The sequence below is a fragment of the Pocillopora damicornis genome, chromosome 8, assembly GCF_964200805.1.
Source record: "Pocillopora damicornis chromosome 8, jaPocDami1.2, whole genome shotgun sequence".
NCBI lineage: Eukaryota > Metazoa > Cnidaria > Anthozoa > Scleractinia > Pocilloporidae > Pocillopora > Pocillopora damicornis.
Genome location: NC_142677.1, coordinates 13,761,914 through 13,782,241, shown reverse-complemented (window position 1 = coordinate 13,782,241; position 20,328 = coordinate 13,761,914). Strand labels below are relative to the sequence as shown.

The following is a 20,328-nucleotide window of genomic DNA, read 5'->3' as shown; positions in this document are numbered from 1 at the left end:
AGCAACTTGATTATAGGTTTCAAGTTCTCTATAAGATGCATTAAGCCTCGAACGCCATGAAAAGTAGTTCTTTAGAGAGAGAGCGAAACGCGCGTCAAAAGAAAGTACTGCATTAGTATCGAAAAGAATAAAGGCCATTAAGCTATCTAATAAGAGCGAGTTTCGTTGGCAAGTTACGGTCAACGAATATCTATCTGACAAGCTCGCGTCAAATTCTGATGACGAAAAGAAAATGCCTCGAGCAGAGAGAATAGCGGATAAAGATAAGCGTCGTTGGCAGTAACAAGCTACTTCTTCTTCAAAACCAACGAGTTACAGTCAAGGACTTTGGTATGATTTTGCAGTCATTTTGCGTATAACGTTAAAGCAGAAGTTTTACTTCTCAACATTTCATTCAGATTATTCATTGGCTGGCATCCTTGGTCTTCAACGTACATACACAACCATAACCTCAGCGCTCCCGACGTCGGCTTGAGAAAAGAATATAACCAAAAAAACTAGCGATAAATAATACATAGTAAACTATTTATTGAGATCTCATTAAATAGATTGTTAACATAATACATAATCCATAATTAGAGGTAGATGGAGAAACGAAAACAAATAAAAATTTAGCAAAAGTGACCTTTTCCGAGTGAAACAGGATTTAGAGCACCGGCCTTTTAATCAACGGAGAGGTTAAATTTCAGATGACTCGTGCAGTCATTACACTTCTCCTCTTAATTTCCTACTGAGATTTTGCTCAGTTATTAACAATTGCAAATACATTCTGACACTCAGATGAAATAAAGAGGGGGAGGGGGAACGCTGAGGCGTCTTAAATATCACTATTACACCATATTTATGAAAGGTCGACATGGCAATCTGGCGAGTACTCTCCATTTGACACAGTGAGACCCTCCCCCCCCCCTCCCCTAACTCCATCCCGCTTCAAAAATCCTGGTCACGCCCCTGAAGAAGAAAAGGAGATTGCCGAGTTATCCAAGGAGGAGTCGACTAGAACAGTTACGACTATCTCAGCAAGTTATTACATACCATTATATCTGCTTTAATAAAAAAAAAGGAATAAAAAATGAATGGCAACGAAACCATTCCATTAGGCCTGTTTAGGAAATATCTCGTTATTTCCCTGATTTGATAACAAAAACAAACAAACAAACAAACAAAAACAGTAATAAAGGTGTTCCAAGATTTCATACATCAATTTTCACCATAACAGAAGTATTTCAAGATTTTTACAATCAATTTCTACCTTGGACATTATTCCATGTGATGTTGTGAGTTTTCTTGCTGTATAGAATTGCTGGCATAGGGTGAAATCTCTCCCAGGCACAGTGCGATCCCCCGATCATAAACCACCCAACATCATTAGGGCATCGGTTGTACTTAGCTGAGATTTCAAAGTTTCGTGCACTGTTATGGCCATTGATGCGAAAGGGATATATGTTTGCTGCACTCTTAAGATCTGTCCATGGTGATTGAAGTAGATTATTTTGTGTAAACCAGTCCACGTTAGTTGTTCCTCTGGCATTGAACTTCATAGATATAACTTCTGCCCCATTCGTGTAAAGCACTATACGAACCTAAAGTCACACAAGAAAATTATATGTTGTTTATATATCAAATACATAAGTATGGAATAAGATAAGTATCGTTACATCGGGGAATTTAAAGAATTGTTGATCAATTCTTATTGTGTTTTTACAAACTTATTTTCAGTACCACATGACATGGCTCTATGTAAACTCGAGAAGGCAAAGTTTTGAGCCCGAAGTTATTGTATCGGCTTGGTTCTAGTATCACTTTGTCTTTGGCACTGCAACCCTTGTTTTTCAATCGTCCTCGAAACATTAAAAGCTCCCTCACACCCTGAGTACTTTTTAACGTAATTTCGGATTGAGCAATTTTATTTCAGCTCAGAATTTTCTTTGAATATTTTATATCATTGTGGTTTGCATATTTTGTTGTGGTTTGACCTTGCGACCGGTCGTTGTTTCTCTTGCGAGAATTTCACAATTTTAAAACATAACTCCTTTTCTGAGAACTATTCTCCTACAAGGATAAATCATGAGCACTTTCCTTATACCTATTACCAAGAAGATACACTCTTAAGGTTTGGGAAGTAAGGTAAACAAAACAACGTAACAAAGAGAGATCTCATTGCATGTCCAGTGATATCACTCTTTGAAACAAATTGTTTTAGTTTATATTATTTTATATTATATATATTCCATTCTTTTCTATTCCTTAATTCTTCTCAAAGAGGCAAGAGCAGTTCAGAAAAGAGTCTGCTTGGTTTGGCTTTAGGAACATGAAGAACTGCATGTGGAAAAGTGTTTCGTGACAGACAATTTGAAGAAAAAATTTTTAAAAAAATCTTACTGATTTATTTTAACAGGCCATTTCTGAGGAAATGCATTAACATTTCATATGAAATTTGTAAACGAAGGTGCATTTAGCCAACCCTCTGTGATGTAGATGTTTTCTGGACGTACCTCTTGAGGGTTAAAAATTTGCCAACTTTGAACGATACGGTTTTTATAGTTTCCCTGGTAGGTTGAAGTGGTATCTAAGGCAGCGATAACATTTTCTGATAATGTGTCGGGTGAATTCCATAACACGTCAGCAGTCGGAGAGGAAGAATCTCCTCCAATATATTTGAATATCATCGTCCAACCTTAAAATAAAAAAAGGGCAGAGATAGTCTAGTTTCGTGAAAATTGCTTGTTCCTTTCGAAAACTCTAGAAATGGTTTTTTTCGAATTGACTGAATGGTTATGGACCTAAGTCGACGGACCTTCATAGCCAAGTGAGTTAACCACCTCTAAATCAACTACTTATTTGGAAAAAGCGGGTTAGTTTCAGAGAAACTGTGGTGCTGCGTCGGTGGGAGAGTATCACAGGGTAATCTTTTGTTATCACCTGAGTTGAAAACGTAAATTGGCCACCGTAAAGAGTTTAAAGGCTGACGTTTCGAGCGCTAGCCCTTCGTCAGAGAGATACTGATGACCCTTACTCGAGGGTCTCCATGTGTTTATGGCTTTTACGGCTAAAGGTTAAACTTTGGCCTATTTTGCAGTTAATGGCTAATATCTTTCCATTGTGGTCACAAGAAAACACTTTGACATTGATTTTTTTTACGACTAACGGTTTAAATCTGACGATTTTATACGCCTAACGGCTGAATTTTTGGCCGGTTTAAGCCTAACGGTTAACCCATCGAGATCCTCTTATTTAGTTTGACGTACCACCTCCATCACTTGTCTGGTCGCAGTACACTGGGAATGAGTCTGATCCATGATTGGAAATTTCGTAGACCCCTGTTTCCTTTGGGGTTTGGGAACAGTTCTGAGGCAGAATGACTGGAAAAACAAAAGTAAAAAAGATGCCTATACGAGTCCTTACACGCGATACAGAGATTTATAGGTCTCTGTGCTGAACTAGACTGTCCTCGCATTCTCATTTTACAAATCGGAAATGAAATGAGTGGCTTCCTTGGCAGTGTAGATAAAAATGTATTTTCATCAAATTCGAATACTTTTTGTGTAAAGCTCTTATATATGATTTCGATAGGTTGGCACGAATGACTCACTCACTACAAGTCGTAACATAATAAATCTTGTTCACTAAATTGCAATGAGTCGGTTTGGGAAAACCAAAACCATGCTAAATTGTGTTAGAAGTTAAAGATTCCCCAAGCCGCAAAACGGATTGGCCATCGAAAATCTAAGTAAAACGGAGGTTTTTCGTTATACACAACTAACACATTTCAACATAAAGTCAACGACTTTGGAGAATTTCGGAAATTTTCTTATGCAGAAAAACAAGAATACCACTGAAGCATAATCAAAGTGCTCTGTGAGCAAACTCGTGAATTGACACATGATTTTTGAGATTATGTTTAATGTTATCTGGTTTAGGGAATTTTGTGGTTGATTGTCATCTAGAGTACGAGCAGTAGTTCAGTGTTCGCTAATGTAGCAAAGAAACAAAGTAACGTTGGGGCAAGAAGGCATTACAATTGAAATGATCATGCTATTACATTTAACAAGGTGGATGATGTCATGTGTTTTAAACGTCTATCATTTTTGTTTCTGGTTCAAAAGAAAAGGTTGGAAGTAAATGTGGGTGAAAAGTGAAATTTACTGTCTTTCGTTGTAAATATTAGAAAATCAAGGCAATACTGTCTTAATGAAAACATTAACGATTCCCTCTTTATCAAATGAGACAAACGGGAACGAGTTTTGAGTGATATAACTAAGCCAAGCCTGCCACCGTCATTTTAGATCTCCGCCTGGGTAGATTTAAGTCACGTGCTAGGCAACGTATAATCAATAACAAGATTGAATTTCATTTCAGGCCTATTTATCAATTTTGTGGTGGGTAACTTTCGCATTTTAGTACGTTGTATATATGTTGAATCTTCAAATTGTCTTGAAACTTACGAGAAAATTGTTCTTTGAAAATTCACTGAAAATCGGTAGCTAAAATTGTTTGTCTAAGTGTTATTTGATTTTCGTGTTAACTTGTTATTTAGTCAGTCGCCGGCATCTTTTGTTGCTTCACACAGGAAAAACACACGCGACGAAACGTAATGATCAATTTTGTCCTCAATCTCACGCTATAACAAAAAAAGCTTTTGAACATCTGTAAACTCCGAGCGCTTCGCAGTAAGTGATATTTTCACTGAATCTTCGGATTGTTTTCAAGTTCAAGGATTGTAAATTACAATTTTATGAAAAACGAAGGTTGTTGTTATTTCAGTGTGAATCCTTGAATGCTTGCCAGTCGCTGGCGCGGCTTGTTGAAACTAAAACGAAAAAAAAAACTCTTTTAAGATTATCATTGGCTTCTTTTTCACCCCACCACTATTCTTAGCAACAAAGGTCGCCATTTCGTCTGTTTATTGCTCGCCAAAAACTATCAAATGTACTCAAAAGCCTAAAATCTAAAAAAAGTTTACAGGAATCGACCAATCGAGCGAGCGAGCGAGCGAATGCTATTCCCCACATCGTATCTATAACTCGCTCTTGCGCATGCGCGCAATTCACGAGTTAAAAAGGCAAGAATATTTGCATTATTTGATGAATAAGCTACAAAATACCTTTGTTACAATTCTCTCCTCCGAGTCCTTGTGGACAGACACAACGGTATCCTTTTGAAATAAACCCAGCTTGACAAGTAGAATTTTTCTGACATGGGATTCTGTAATTAAAAAAATAGAAAGGACACAGTGCCTTTCGTTTGTTGTATGCTAAGAGCACGTGTGCTTCTTGAGGGATTAGTATCATTATTACTGAACTTACTGCAGTTATTTTTAAGTCATTTAAAGTTGAAATACTTTTTAATGATAACAAAAGATTCTTACCTTAAAATACGAATAGTGATTCCAACTCTTGCTTTCTTTGAGTTTGTCGGGGTCGTTGAACTTGTTGGAGGACAGTAACGCACACCACTTTTTTCCTTCGGCGGCAAAGTTCACAGAAACGCAGAGAGGATGATCGAGACATTTCAAGATACATTCAAAGTCATCATATGGTATGATCATGTCAATTTGGGGTACATTTAGATAATGGAACTTGTCTACTGAAAGTAGACTCTGTCTTGAATTCTGCCCATAATTGGAATCCAAATTAGTACGAGTTTCTGTGGATTGAAGACAGTGACTATAAGTTGGAATATTCTTAACCGTAATTATTTAGGGAAGAAACGTATTGATTCCTGCAAACTAGAAACTTTGAATGGGAGTAACTGACGTTTCTGGATAGATTCTTTCCTTTTACCCGAGGAAGTGATGAAATAAGTGTTGTTGTTTCTTCTTATATTATGTGTTCGCGTAACTGTGGGAGATCCAATTTCTGTCGTTGCCTTTAAGGTTACTCCGCACCTTGGCGAGTGCCCTTAGAAAAAACATTTACACGCGATTTTTCTCATGAAACCAAAATAGATTAAATGACAATAAATAGATTATTAATACACAACACGATAAAACTGTAAGCTACTCGACTTTGCCTCCTTTAAGGCGAATGAAGCCGGTCAACAGAAAAATGACCGAGCGCCATTCCAGCGAATTAATTACCGTACAATTCGCTGGAATGGCAGTTAGTTATTAAATTGAGGCCAAATGCTGCGAAATTTTCTCCTTTCATTCTCAAGGAAATCCATTTTTTCTTTATACTTTTGAACACTATCTTTAGTCTTTTGCTGCTAAAAATTGCCTCTTGATCACAATTGAAGCAGATGTCATGTTTTGTCTAAAGAACTGATACGCTATGTTAAAAAAGCGTTATGATGCCCTTAAAATTAGAATCCGTTAGAGATTAATCCAAAAAGATAAAAATCGTGGAGGCTGAACTTGCAATAAGAAAGATGTTCTGTTTCATTGGTGGTAAATATCAATAGAAGATGAAAACAGGAAAATGTAAATATATATGTGTATATATATATAATAGCCGTAGGTAACTAACGCTTCTGTTTGAAGTTGGAAAACGCATATACAGATGTTACACACCGGCGGGAATCACCTGAATTTGTACCCAAAGAACATACTCGAATAACCAACCTTGTGACCGGGCAATCTCGGGTATCACTGAACACAGCTCCAGTAACAGAAAACAGATCCAAGTGAAAGACATGGCACAAAGTCATACAGACATGGAGTTGTACAGTCTGAATGTTTCCCAGCTGTACTCGGCACGAGATTAGCTTCAATTAACTTCCTGTTTACTTTTCAACCAATGGCTGTCAAGAGTTTTGTCTATTTGCATTTTATGGTACAATTTCGTTGCACAAGAAGTCTGTGCAAGGTATTAAATAAATATGAGGAAAATTTTAAATATATTTTTAACAGAATAGAAAAGCGTTTAAACTCCGTTTCCATGGCCAGTTTTGCTTAATAGAGGCTGCAACGATGAAAGGCCGTCAATTGTTATGGTTATTTCTCCCGCTAACTTCACACGTAACCACCGTCATCGAACTTATACAAAGTTGTTTGAAATTCTCATCTTATTTAAAAGAAACCAACTACAGCGCTTTGTAAATGAACAAATTGAAGATGAGTAGATATTTTATTCCTGCATTTTCTGAATGGCAATGTGTATTTATTAGCGAGTGTTTCGATATGACTAAAGGTATGTGTTAAGTTATTTGAATAACGGTATATAAGCATTGAGTAGTAAAAATTGAGAGTTAGTCCGTCGGGTCTGTGAACACCTGCGCACAGGCAGTTAATTTTAAGATAGACGAACTTTTAGCATCTCGCCTCACAAACGCATCAGAATATCTTGTAGTTGTATTGGATCCATCTCGATCCATTCATTATTCAAGCAATCAGATCTGCTATTTCGACGTCGATTGGTTCATTAACAGAAAAATTACATTGATAAAATCTAGGGCAGCTAACCGCAGGTAACTAACGGTTCTGTTTGAAGTTGGAAAACGCAACATACAGATGTTATACACTTGCGGAAATTACCTGAATTTGTACACAAAATTGTCTCGAAAAGTTTTCCTTTTCACCCTAATTCGGAATGATGTTCGATAACATGTTCATGTCAGGAGAGGAACTGCTTGCATTTTCTCATAATTAGCTAACTTAGGTCACGAGACATGAATGTTAATTAGGAAACCGTTAACATGTCCGTTCAGGCTTATCGTATTTGTTTTGAGGCTTTCCTACGATACTTAGCTTTTAAGTTCCGCGCAAAGCGGAATAATTGCCGCTCTGGTAGATTCCTTCATTTGTGAGAGTCGAAATTTTGTTTGTAGTACGCCTCGTCAAATTATTCTGGGTGAACGGCAGACAAAAGTTTGTCATGATTTTTTAATGAGCAAATGAGTTTATACACTAAGGGCCCCCAACTCCTCTAAACTTGTTAAAATATACGACCCCCCAACTGTAAAAGATTAAACAGAATCGTCTGGATGTGGTAAAACCGTGGTTTGGATAAGTTTGGCCTCGAGCAAATAACTGGCCCATAATGTCAAAGGACAAGCAGCGGTAAATGCTAACGTGCTATTTCCATCAGAAAATTTAAAAGTCGCCATCTGTCGCTTGCAGCAAACATTTAAAACACAATAATGATGACATCGTTACTTTATTTTTCTGTCAATCTTACTTTATCTTTTTTTTTTTTTTTTTTTTTTTTTTTTTTTTACGGCAGCAGTAAAACAATTGATTTCTCAGTTTCATGTTGTCAAAGAACATACTTGAATAACCAGCCTTGTGACCAGGCGATCTTGGATATCATTGAACACAGCTCCAGTAACAGAAAACAGATCCAAGAGAAAGACATAGCACGAAGTCATACAGACATGGAGTTGTACAAACTGAATGTTTCCCAGCTGCTCTAAGCGTGAGATTAGCTTCAATTAACTTCCTGTTTACTTTTCAACCAATGGCTGTTGAGAGTTCTGTCTATTTGCCTTTTACGGTACAATTTCGTTGCACAAGAAGTCTGTGCAAGGTATTAAATAAATATGAGGAAAATTTAAAATACATTTTTAACAGAATAGCAAAGCGTTTAAACTCCGTTTCCATGGCCAGTTTAGCTCAATAGAGGCTGCAAGGATGAAGGCCGTTAATCGTTAAGGTTATTTTTGTTTCTTTCAACGTACCCACCTTTGTCGAACTTCTGCGAAGTTTTATGAAATTCTCATCTTAATTAAAAACACAACACAACAACTATAACACTGTGTAAGTGAACAAATTGATAAGAATATTAAGATATCTGCGTTTCGAAGCTGAGAAGATAATTTTTTTTCAGCACGTTTTGAATGGCAATGTGTGTTTATTAGTGAGTGTTTCGGTATGTGTTAAGTTATTTAAATAACGGTATATAATTATTGAGTAATAAAAATTGAGAGTGCGTCCGTCGGGTCTATGAACACCCCTTCACAGGCAGTTAATTTTAAGATGGACGAACTTTTAGCATCTCACCTCACGAACGCATCAGAATATCGTGTAGCTGTATTGGATCCATCTCGATCCATTCATTATTCAAGCAATCAGATCTGCTATTTCGACGTCGATCGGTTCACTAACAGAAAACTTAACGTGGTCGAATCTAGGCTAACCAGGTCTGCTCAAAGCTTTTCTGAAAGTAACGGCGCTGCAGTTGACCAAGCCGTAAAAAAGGCTCGTCGTGAGAACCATGCTTGCATCTGGAAGGGCAACTATCAGTAACTTGATCATTAGTTTCAAGTCCTCGATAAGATGCATGACGCTTTGAACGCTCTGGAAAATAGTTCCTTAAAAAGAGCGGAACGCGCCTTAGGAGAAGGTACTGCTTTAATATCGAAAAGGATAAAAGCCATAAAGCTATCTAATAATAGCGAGTTTCGTTGTCGAGTTACGGTCAACGAATGTCTATCTGGCAAGCTCGCGTCAAATTCTGATAAGGAAAAGAAAATGTCTCGAGCAGAGAGGATAGCGGTTATTAAGTGTCGTTGGCAGTAACGAGCCAGTTCTTCTTGGAAATCATCAAGGTCAACAGTCAAGCACTTCGATATGATTTGTGGGATCTTGCGGTCATTTTGCGTGAAACGTTAAAGCAGAAGTTTTACTTCTCAACATTTCATTCAGATTATTCATTGCTTGGCATCCTTGGTCTTCAACGTACATACACAACCATAACCTCAGCGCCTCCGACATCGGCTTGAGAAAAGAATAAAACAAAAAAATTAACCGATAAATAATACATAGTAAACTATTTATTGAGATCTCACTAAATAAACGATTATCAAAATCCATATTTAGAGAAAGATGGAGAAGAAGAAAACAAATGAAAAGTTGGAACTTTCCTGAGTGAAACCGGTTTTTGAGCACCAGTCTTGTAATCATGGGAGACGTTAAATTTCAGTTGACTTGTGCAGTTATTACGTTTCTCCTCTTAATTTCCTACCGAGGTTTTGCCCCAGTAATTAACAATTGCAGCTAAATTCTGACACCCAGACGAATAAAGAGAGGGGGGAGGGGGACAGGGTGTCTTAAAATGTCACTATAACCTATTCATGAAAGGTCTACATGGCAATCTGGTGAGTACTCTCTATTTGACACAGTGTGACATCCTTCCTCCTCCCCTCCCTCCCTTTGAAAAATCCAGGTCATGCCCCTAAAGAATAAAACGAAATGGCCGAGTTATCCGAGAAGGTGTCGACTAGATCAGTTCGATGATTATCTCAGCAAAACAAACACAGAATTATTATTCCATACCGTTTTATCTGCCTGAATAAAAAGGAATAAATGAATGGAAAAGAAACCATTCATGAGGACTGTTTAGGAAATATCTTGTTATTTCTCTGATTTGATAACAAAAATATCAAACAAACAAACAAACAGACAAAAATAGTAACAGAGGTCTCTCAAGATTTTAAAATAAATTTCTACCTTGGGCATTATTCCATGTGATTTTGTGAGTTTTCTTGCTGTATAGAATTGCCGCCACAGGGTAAAATTTCTCCCAGTCACAGTAAGCTCCTCCGATTATAAACCACCCAGCATCGTTCGGGCATCCTCCGTAATTAGCTGTAATTTCAAAGTTTCGTGTACCGTGATGGCCATTGATGCGAAAGGGTTTTAAAGTTATCGCATGCTTAAGATCTGTCCATGGTGATTGAAGTAGATTATTTTGTGTAAACCAGTCCACGTTATTTGTTCCTCTGGCATTGAACTTCATAGACATAACTTCTGCTCCATTCGTGTAAAGCACTACACGAACCTACAGTCACACAAGAAAATTATCTGTTGTTTACATATCAAATACATAAGTATGGGGTAAGATAAGAGTCATTACATCGGGGAATTTAAAGAATTGTTGATCAATTTTTTATTGTCTTTTTACAAACATATTTGGAGGATATCGATCAATCAATACCACATAACATGACTATATGTAAACTCGAGAAGGCAAAGTTTTGAGCTAGAAGTTATTGTATCGGCTTGGTTCTAGTATCACTCTGTCTTGGGCACGGCAACTTTGGTGTTTCAATTGTCTTTGAAGCATTAAAAGTTCCCTAGCACCCTGAGTACTTTTTAAAGTTATTTCTGATTAAGCACTTTTGTTTCTGCTCAGAATTGTCTTTGAATATATAATATCATTGTGGTTTACATATTATAACAGTCACAGTTTCTTTTGAGAATTCAAGAATTCAAGAACACCATCTGGAAAAGCGTTTCGTGACAGACAATTTGAAGACAAGTTTCCATAAGGTAGAAACCTTAGGCTTATACAAAAAAATCCAAAAAAAGTCCAACTAATTTATTTTTTCAGGCTATTTCTAAGGAAATATATGAACATTACATAAGAAATTTGTGCATGGACCAAGGTGTATTTAGCCTAACCCTCTGTGATGTAGATATTTTCCGGACTTACCTCGTGAGGGTTAAAAGTTTGCCAGCTCTGAACGATACGGTTTTTGTAGTTTCCCTGGAAGGTTGAAGTGGTATCTAAGGCAGCGATAATATTTTCTGATAATGTGTCGGATGACTTCCACAACACGTCAGCAGTAGGAGAGGAAGAATCTCCTCCAATGTATTTGAATATCATCGTCCAACCTTAAAATAAAAAAGAAAAAGTCAGAAATAGTCTAGGTTCGTGAAATTGCTTGTTCCTTTGGAAACTCTAGAAATTGTTTTTTTCGAATTGACTGAATGGTTATGGACCTAAGTCCTGGGACCTTCCTAGCCAAGTGAGTTAGCCACCTCTAAATCAATTGGAAAAAGAGGGTAAGTTTCTAAAGAAACTGTGGTGCTGCGTCGGTTGGAGAGTATAACAGGGTAATTTAGTTAACGGTTAGGCTTTGGCCTATTTACGGTTAACGGCTAATATGTTTCCATTGTGGTCATCATAAAACACTTTGGGGTTTTAACGGTTTAAATTTGTCAATTTCATTCGCCAAACGGCTGAATCTTTTAGCCGTTTTACGCCTAACGGTTAACCCCATTGAGATTCTTGTAATAAAATATGTGTTTATTGTTTATCATATTGTAAGAGAGGAGATGAACTTTGTTCGTTTGTCTCACGACACAGTCACTTTTGATGTAGATCGCGACGTTTCGAACGGCAATACTGCTAGTCTTAATCAGGCAACGAGGTCGATTGTTTACGTGTTTACATGGAAGAACTTGAGGAACAGGCGATAACAAATGCGACTTGAAAACCTAAGATCTGGAAACGATATGTAGATGACACTTTCACAGTCTTGGACCGGGACAATGTCGATGGCTTTTTTACAACATCTAAACAGTCAACAGCCTACCATTCGTTTTACCATGGAAATCGAGAAAGATAACACCAGTCCTTCGTATCAAGAAATGGGCCATTGTTGTGGGTTAAATTCGACTTCACAAGTTCAAACAAAAGCCTTTTGTTGTTTGTTGCGCTGAGGAAATTGTGCCGAGACTCGACGAAGATGAATTTCAAATCGTCGCAAAATTGTCGGCGTGTCAAATTAGCGGCACTTGGGGAGAGGGGTTGGAAAAGTTGCTCATAAGCGTGCTGTTCACACAGGGGTACCCAAGGGAGAAAATACCCTTCACTATGCTTGGTCTCTCAGTATATTTTTTTCATCAGCGAACCAGTTGATTATAAATTTATTAACACAATAAGGATGCTTTGTTGTTAACAACATTCACGAACTTTACTCGGCAAGAGGACGAGAGGAAAAAAAGCAACAATTCACTATTGTTATTAACCCCAAACAAGATACCTGGAAATGCTGAATTCTTTATACAGTACTTTGGATCAGTTGAAAATAGCGCACAGCACAACGCCGCAAAACGATGAAGCTTTTATCGATGGTTTCACTTGGTCAAGAGTTTTGTTTCTCTTATCAAAGAAGCGCTAGTCTTTAGCGCTAGTCTTTAGCGCTAGTCTTTAGTGCTAGTCTTTAGCGCTAGTCTTTAGCGCTAGTCTTTAGCGCTAGTCTTTAGCGCTAGTCTTAATACTATCACGCTTTCACTCTCGTAACGTAAAGAAAAGAGAAGAAAATTTTGTGTTGGGGAAAATACCACTTAGGAATTAAAAAAACGCTAAACTTAAGTGGTTGGATTTAAAATGATCTTTAAAGGTTAATGTTCTAATTTAGTCTTGCAGTGAAAACACTGGCGGCGCGCGCGGCTTTTAACAAAGAGGTGATAGTTTTAAAACTATCTAGTTTTAGTCGTAACGTAAAACAAAATAGAAGAAAGAATTGGCATTTGGGAAAATACTTCTTAGGAATTAAGAATAACGCCGAGTTAAATCGCTGGACTAAATAAATCAGTGATATTTGCGGGTTGTCGTTCTACTTTAGTCTTCCAGTGAAAACTCTGGCGGCGTGCGCGGCACTTAACAAAGAGGTGATAGTTTTAAACTGCTCTGCCTTCCTTTTTGTCGACAATAGAACATCGCATAATTAACGTTACTATTGTTGCCGTATGATAATTTTATGTTCTTTCAGTGCGTGGCCATAAAGACAGCTATTTTTCAGTGATCATTAAGTGAGCTTTGTCAAAGTTAGATCTCGTTATTGCGAAAAAAATGTCGAAGTACTACGAAGTCGCAAAAATTCTGGCTGTGCGTTCCATTGACAGACGTAAAGATTATCGGGTGAGATGGAAGGGTTTCGGAAGCAAGGACGATACTTGGGTGCAGGAAGACGATTGCAACAGCGCAATGAAGAACTATGCGCGATCTTCACTTAAAGGTGAGTAGATTACAACAGGAATGAATTTACTTTGCTTGAAGGCTAGTTTGTTCGAGACTAAACGTTTCTCTTGGTATTTTTTTCAGGAAAAGAAAAAATGATCGATTATCTCGTCGGTGAGATTGGACAGAAGCTCTCCGTTCGAACCGCCCCAGAAAAGGGATACATTCGACGCACCACCATCAGAGTTCCCATGGATCTAGAGGACTTTGACGACCTGTTCAGTGGTCTGAGTCGTGGTAGGAGAAGGTTTGATGTAACGGCCGAGGACCTCGACAACCTTCTGCCTGATGGATGGTCCGAACGAGCGTTCCGCACCACCACCAGATGTGTTGTTAGTCGACAGCAGCCCATAACCATCCGGTTCGCCAATCAAAGTTTTCTCGACACAACAGTTACAAGGGAAACAGACGGTCTTCTCACTACTACTGTCTACAGAAAGCCCACCCACACTGTCCAGTACCTAACCTATGATTCACACCACCCTCAGTCAGTAAAGCGTGGTTTTGTTAAGTGTCTATAAGACCGAGCCAAACACCTCACAATGACACCGTCGGTTATCTCTGAGCGAAAAAACCCTTGTCATCAGTACTTGTTTCTAATGGTTATATTTCTTCATTTTTTATGAAGACTCGCAAAGACAACAAGGGTAACAGCCAACAAAGGCCGCTCAGGAATTTAAATCTACTGACATTCTCGCTTACATAAAGGGTGTATCAGTAGTTCTTCGCCGTTGCCTACAACAACAAGGCATATATACGAACCGTATAGCAGTCGAAACGCCGCGATCTACATCAAAAGTGACTCTATCGTGAGACAAACGAACAAAGTTCATCTCCTATCGAGATCCTCCTATTTAGTTTGACGTACCACCTCCATCACTTGTCTGGTCGCAGTACACTGGGAATGAGTCTGATACGTGATTGGAAATTTCGTAGACTCCTGTTTCCTTTGGGGCTTGGGAACAGTTCTGAGGCAGAATGACTGAAAAGATGAAAATCTGTTTTCATCAAATCCGAATACTTTTATTATAAAGCTATCAAATATGATTTCAATAGGTTGGCACGAATGACTCCCTCACTACAAGTCGTAACATAGTAACTCTTGTTCTCTAAATAACAATGAGACGATTTTGAAAAAAACATAAACATGCTAAATTGTGTTAGATGTTAATGATTCCTCAAGCCGCAAAACGGACTGGCCATAGAAAACCTAAGATAATTATGATGTAAACAAATACTTGCTAAGAGATGAGAAGGAGGTTTTTCGTTATACTCAACTAACATATTTAAACATGAGGTCAATGACTTTAGAGAACTTCGAAAATTTTCTGAAGCAAAAAAAAATAAGAAAACCAAGAAGTATAAAAAGGCGGGAATATTTGCATTACTTGATGAATAAGCTACAAAATACCTTGGTCACAATTCTCTCCCCCGAGTCCTTGTTGACAGACACAACGGTATCCTTTTGAAGTAAACCCAGCTTGACAAGTAGAATTTTTCTTACATGGGCTGCTTCCACATGGATTCTGTGATAAAAAAAAAAGGAAACAGTGCCTCTCCTTTTTTGTATATATGCTAAGAGCACGTGTGTTTCTTGAGGGATTACTATCACCATTATTATTATTATCGTTGTAATTTTGAAAAGAGATCATCAGAGTCATTCTTTCGAAAAAGCATTAAACCCCAAGAAGATTTCACCTGGTCTCCAACATTTGGGAAATTAATTTCGCCATGGACGAGGTCTGTTGTATACCTCACTGCGTCCCACTGATTTAAAATTACCGAATTAAAGAGTTCAGGTAATCATCCCAGAACATAGCTACCTTTTCTTTCTGTTTACATTTCTGTAGTCAACTGAGTCAGTCGTGTCAAGTGAAGTTTCAAGGAAAAAAAAAAATTGTTGTTTTTAGGTTGTAAGGCTTACCTCAATTCCTCGGTAGCTGTAGCCATTTCTGGTAATGAAATTCACGCTGGTGACTTGTAAATGAGTGCTGTTATTCAGGTCGCATAACGGAATATCACCTCGTAGTGGCCCGTAGTTGTAAGACACACAGTCGGGATCCCCATAACAGATGAGTTCACAGCCTACTTCACTTTCAACTGGCAGAGATTTGATTATGTGATTAAGTAAATATTTGTCTTTGGTGACTGGGTTAAATAGAATGGCTCTGCATTCATCTGAATTTGCTGTCACAACTAAAAATAACAAAAATTTATCATTATTCGTAACTGATCAACATTAGCGATATGTGTCGATGAAAATTTATTTCATCCCTCGAGGCTCCTGGTAATTGCCCTCTATCCCCCTTAAATAATGCGAGTTCCTTTCATCTACAGCAAGTACTAGCATTTGGAAAACTTATAGTGACGCATTTGGGAACGAATAGTCATGCGAACTCTTGCTTTCTTTGAGTTTTTTCAGGGTTGTTGAACTTGTTACATGACAATAACGCACACCACTTTTTTCCTTTGGCGGCAAATTTCACAGAAACGCAGAGAGGATCGGTCAGGACATTTTAAGATACATTCAAAGTCATCATATAGTGTGATCATGTCAATTCGGGGTACATTTAGATAATGGAACTTGTCCACTGAAAGTAGATTCTGCCTATACTCAGAATTAAAATCATTACGAGTTTCTGTGGGTTGAAGATAATTACTATAAGTTAGAATATTCTTAACTGTAATTATTTGGGGAAGAAACGTATTGATTCCTGCAAACTAAAAAACTTTGAATGAGGGTTTTAGGATAGATTCCTTCCTTTTACCCGAGTGACGAATGAAAGTGGTCTTGTATCTATCAATAACAAAAGTTTACTATTCTTGCCATTGTTTCTGTCTTTGCCTTTAAGGTTACTCCGCACCTTAGCGAGTGCCTTCAGAGAAAAAAATTTACACGCGATTTTTCTCATGAAACCAAAATAGAGTAAATAAAAATAAATAGATTATCAAATACACAACACGATAAAACTGTAAATGGCAAATGAAGCCGGTCAACAGAAAAATGACCGAGCGCCATTCCAGCGAATTATTTACCGATCAATTCGCTGGAATGGCGGTTAGTTATTAAATTGAGGCCAAATGTTGCGAAATTTTCTCCTTTCATTCTCAAAAGCGATGTTTCGCATGAAACTAAAATAAAGTTAATAACAATAAATAGTTTATTAAATGCAGAATACGATAAAATTGTAGGCTATTCGACTTTGCTTCCGTTAAGGCAAATGAAGCCGGTCAACAGAAAAATAAGCGAGTGCCATTTCAGAGAATTTATTACTGATTAATTCGCTGGAATAGCGCTCAGATATTAAATTGAGGCCTAATGTTGCGAAATATTTTTCGTTTATTGTTATGGAAATGCATTTTTTCATTATACTTTGAACTTCCTCCACAGAATCTTTAGTCTTTTAGGATGCTAAAAAATTGCCTCTTAATTGCAATTGAGGCAGATATGATGTTTAGACAAAAGAAGTCATAGGCTGTGTCAAAAAAGGCGTTTGTTTTCTCTTGGTGAAAAATAATATGTCAACGTTTATAAAAGTTTATGATGCCCTAAAAATTAGATTCCGTTAAAAATTAATCCAAAAAGATAAAAACCGTGGAGGCTTAACATGTTATGGCAAAGATGTTCTTTTGTTTCGTTGGTGGTTAATTTCATATTAGGAAAATGTTAATTTTTCTTCTTTTCTTTTTGACAACAGGTGACTCGGTAATTGTTTTTCGCGTATGTAAAATTTGAACAAAATGTTCTGGAACTCGGTTTAATTTAAATAGCCGCGGGTAATTAACGGTTCTGTTTGAAGTTGGAAAACGTGTATACAGATATTGCCCACCTATGGGAATGACCTGAATTTGTAAGCAAAATTGGCTCGAAAAGTTTTTCTTTTCACCCTACTTCGGAATGATAATGTTCAATAACATGTTTATGTCAGGAGAGGAACTGCTTCCATTTTCTCATAAATACCTTAGTTAGGTTACGAGACATGAATGTTAATTAGGAAACTGTTAACTTATCTTATTTAGTTTTACAAGGCTTTTCTACGGCGCTTAGCTTTTAAGTTCCGCGCAAAGCGGAATAATTGCCACTCTGGTAAATTCCTTTATTTGTGAGAGTCGAAATTTTGTTTGTGATACGCCTCGCAAAACTATTCTGGGTGAAAGGCAGATATAAGTTCGCCATGTTTTTTTAATGAGAAAATTAGTAAGTACATTAAGGGCCCACAACTTCTCTTAACATATTAAAATATACTATCCTACAACTTTAAAAGATTAAACAGAAACGTTTGGATGTGGTAAAATCGTGGTTTGGATTACTCTGCCCTTGAGTAAATAACCGGCCCATAATGTCAAAGAGCAAACAGCGGTAAATGCTAACGTGCTATTTCCATCATGAAATTGAAAAGCCGCCACCTGTAGCTTACAGCAGACGATGCAAACACAATAACGATGACACCGTTGCTTCATTTTCTGTCAATCGTGCTTTTTTTTATGTTTTTTTGCTTTTTGAAAGAATCGATTTCTCAGTTTTCATTTTTTCAAAGAACATACTTGAATAACCAACCTTGTAACCAGGCAATCTTGGGTATCATTGAACACAGATCCAGTAACAGAAAACAGATCCAAGTGAAAGACATGGCACAAAGTCATACAGACATGGAGTTGTACAAACTGAATGTTTCCCAGCTGTACTACGCATGAATAAAGGAGTAAGTTTCTAAAGAAACTGTGGTGCTGCGTCGGTGGGAGACTATAGCAGGTGATTTAGTGTTAACAACTGAGTTGAAAACGTTAATTAGCCACCGTAAATGGTAAAAAAGCTGTCGTTTCGAGCGTTAGTCCTTCGTCAGAGCTGTACTACGCATGAGATTAGCTTCAGTTAAATTCCTAGTTACCTTTTAACCAATAGCTGTCGAGAGTTCTGTCTATTTGCCTTTTACGGTACAATTTCGTTAAACATGAAGCCTATGCAAGGTATGAAATAAATATGAGGAAAATTTAAATATATTTTTAATAGAATACCAAGGCGTTTAAACTCCGTTTCCATGGCCAGTTTTGCCCAATAAAGGCTGTAAGGATGAAAGGCCGTCAATTGTTAAGGTTATTTCTCCTGCTATTTCACACATAACCACCGTTATCGAACTAATACAAAGTTGTTTAAAATTACCATCCTATACTCATTTGTGAGAGTCGTAATAATGTTGTTTTGGCCTTGCACAAATTACAGGCCCATAATGTCAAAGAGCAAACAGCGGTTAATGCTAACGTGCTATTTCCACGAGGAAATTGAAAAGCCGCCACCTGTAGCTTGCAGCAGACACTGAAAACACAATAACGATGATACCGTTACTTTATTTTCTGTCAATCGCGCTTTTTATTTTTTATTTTATTTAATGGTACAGTTTTGTTAAACAATAAGTCCATACAAGGTATTAAATAAATATAAGGAAACTTTAAAAATATTTTTTAAAAGAACACCAAGGCGTTTAAACTCCGTTTAACACAACAACTATAACACTGTGTAAATGAACAAATTGACAAGAACACGAACATATCTGCTTTACAAAGCTGAGCAGATATTTTTTTTCCTTCACGTTCTGAATGGCAATGTGTGTTTATTGGTGAGTGTTCCGATATGTCTTAGTTATGTGTTAAGTTATTTGAATAACGGTATATAAGTGTTGAGTAATAAAAATTGAGAGTTGGTCCGTCGGGTCTGTGAACACCGCCACACAGGCAGTTAATTTTAAGATAGACGATCTTTTAGCATCTCGCCTCACAAACGCAGAAGATGATGGTGTAGCCATATTGGATCCATCGCGATCCATCCATTATTCAAGTTTGCCAAATTTTGTTTGTTCAAAGTTTTTCTGTAAATAACGGCACTGCAGTTGACCAAGCCGTAAAGAAGGCTCGTCTGAGAACTACACCTGCGTCTGTAAGGGCGACTAACAGCAACTTAATCATTAGTTTTCAAGTCCTCGATAAGAGGCATGACGCTTCGAACGCCCTGAAAAGTAGTTCCTTAGAGAGAGCGAAACGCGCCAGGAGAAGGTACTACTCTAATATCGAAAAATATAAAGGCCATAAAGCTATCTGATAAGAGCGAGTTTCGTTGGCAAGTTATGGTCGACGAACATCCATCTGACAATGACGAAAAGAAAATGTCTCGAGTAAAGAGGAAAGCCGTTTAGGATAGACTTCGTTGGCAGCAACGAGCCCTTTCTTCTCGAAAACCATCAAGGTCAGTAGCAAAGCACTTCGATATGATTTGTAGGATCTTGCAGTCATTTTGCGTATAACGTTAAAACATAATTTTTACTTCCCAACATTTCATTCAGATTATTCATTGCCTGGCATCCTTGGTCTTCAACCTACGTACACAACCATAACCTCAGCAGCGCCTCCGACGTCGGCTTCAGAAAAGAATATAATACAAAAAAAAACTAGAAATAAATAATACATAGTAAACTATTTATTGAGATCTCATCAAATAGACTATTAAAATGATGCGTAATCCATAATTAGAGATACGGGAGCTGTTCTTTATAACAAAAAGTTGTGCTCATGCTTAGAGCCACTTTTACTGCACATATGTGTCAGTGCAAGTTATTGTACAATCTCCAAACCTCAGAGCATAACTGAT

The 20,328-nt window shown here is 37.5% G+C and overlaps 3 protein-coding genes across 4 annotated transcripts; 1 reads left to right on the top strand and 2 right to left on the bottom strand.

Moving 5' to 3' along the window:
* Positions 1-158: 158 nt before the first annotated feature.
* Positions 159-6,635, bottom strand: LOC149041486 (uncharacterized). Of its 2 annotated transcripts, XM_089214153.1 has the most exons (7): positions 6,563-6,635; positions 5,369-5,463; positions 5,105-5,237; positions 3,249-3,362; positions 2,496-2,677; positions 1,253-1,583; positions 159-470 (listed from the first exon to the last, which is right to left on the bottom strand). In XM_089214153.1, exons 1-7 carry the CDS (start codon positions 6,633-6,635, stop codon positions 427-429), a joined length of 972 nt encoding a protein of 323 aa, XP_089070279.1. In that variant the 3' UTR covers positions 159-426. The 2 variants fall into 2 exon arrangements, with proteins under 2 accessions (XP_089070279.1, XP_089070278.1); XM_089214152.1 differs by lacking the exon at positions 6,563-6,635 and having other exon boundaries at positions 5,369-5,548.
* Positions 6,636-9,273: 2,638 nt separating this feature from the next.
* LOC113679878 (uncharacterized) lies at positions 9,274-18,553 on the bottom strand. The gene is made up of 7 exons (XM_089214173.1): positions 18,247-18,553; positions 15,613-15,884; positions 15,100-15,214; positions 14,557-14,670; positions 11,373-11,554; positions 10,388-10,718; positions 9,274-9,655 (listed from the first exon to the last, which is right to left on the bottom strand). Exons 1-7 carry the CDS (start codon positions 18,317-18,319, stop codon positions 9,612-9,614), a joined length of 1,131 nt encoding a protein of 376 aa, XP_089070299.1. The 5' UTR covers positions 18,320-18,553; the 3' UTR covers positions 9,274-9,611.
* Positions 13,020-14,209, top strand: LOC149041485 (uncharacterized). Its single transcript, XM_089214617.1, has 2 exons — positions 13,020-13,686; positions 13,773-14,209. The coding sequence occupies exons 1-2, from the start codon at positions 13,521-13,523 to the stop codon at positions 14,207-14,209; spliced, it is 603 nt and encodes a 200-aa protein (XP_089070743.1). The 5' UTR covers positions 13,020-13,520.
* Positions 18,554-20,328: the final 1,775 nt, after the last annotated feature.

What these genes read in the sequence shown, in the direction of transcription:
- LOC149041485 (XM_089214617.1), top strand. Translation starts at nt 13,521, where the DNA reads ATGTCGAAGTACTACGAAGTCGCAAAAATTCTGGCTGTGCGTTCCATT. An exon ending in TGCGCGATCTTCACTTAAAG is followed by an intron (nt 13,687 to 13,772) that starts GTGAGTAGATTA and finishes TATTTTTTTCAG; the next exon opens with GAAAAGAAAAAATGATCGAT.
- LOC113679878 (XM_089214173.1), bottom strand. Translation starts at nt 18,319, where the DNA reads ATGTCTTTCACTTGGATCTGTTTTCTGTTACTGGATCTGTGTTCAATG. An exon ending in ACAGCTACCGAGGAATTGAG is followed by an intron (nt 15,215 to 15,612) that starts GTAAGCCTTACA and finishes TTTTTATCACAG; the next exon opens with AATCCATGTGGAAGCAGCCC. An exon ending in CCAGACAAGTGATGGAGGTG is followed by an intron (nt 11,555 to 14,556) that starts GTACGTCAAACT and finishes TTTTATTTTAAG; the next exon opens with GTTGGACGATGATATTCAAA.
- LOC149041486 (XM_089214152.1), bottom strand. Translation starts at nt 5,548, where the DNA reads ATGATCATACCATATGATGACTTTGAATGTATCTTGAAATGTCTCGAT. An exon ending in AAATTTTTAACCCTCAAGAG is followed by an intron (nt 1,584 to 2,495) that starts GTACGTCCAGAA and finishes GTGTGACTTTAG; the next exon opens with GTTCGTATAGTGCTTTACAC. An exon ending in CACATGGAATAATGTCCAAG is followed by an intron (nt 471 to 1,252) that starts GTAGAAATTGAT and finishes TCTTTTCTCAAG; the next exon opens with CCGACGTCGGGAGCGCTGAG.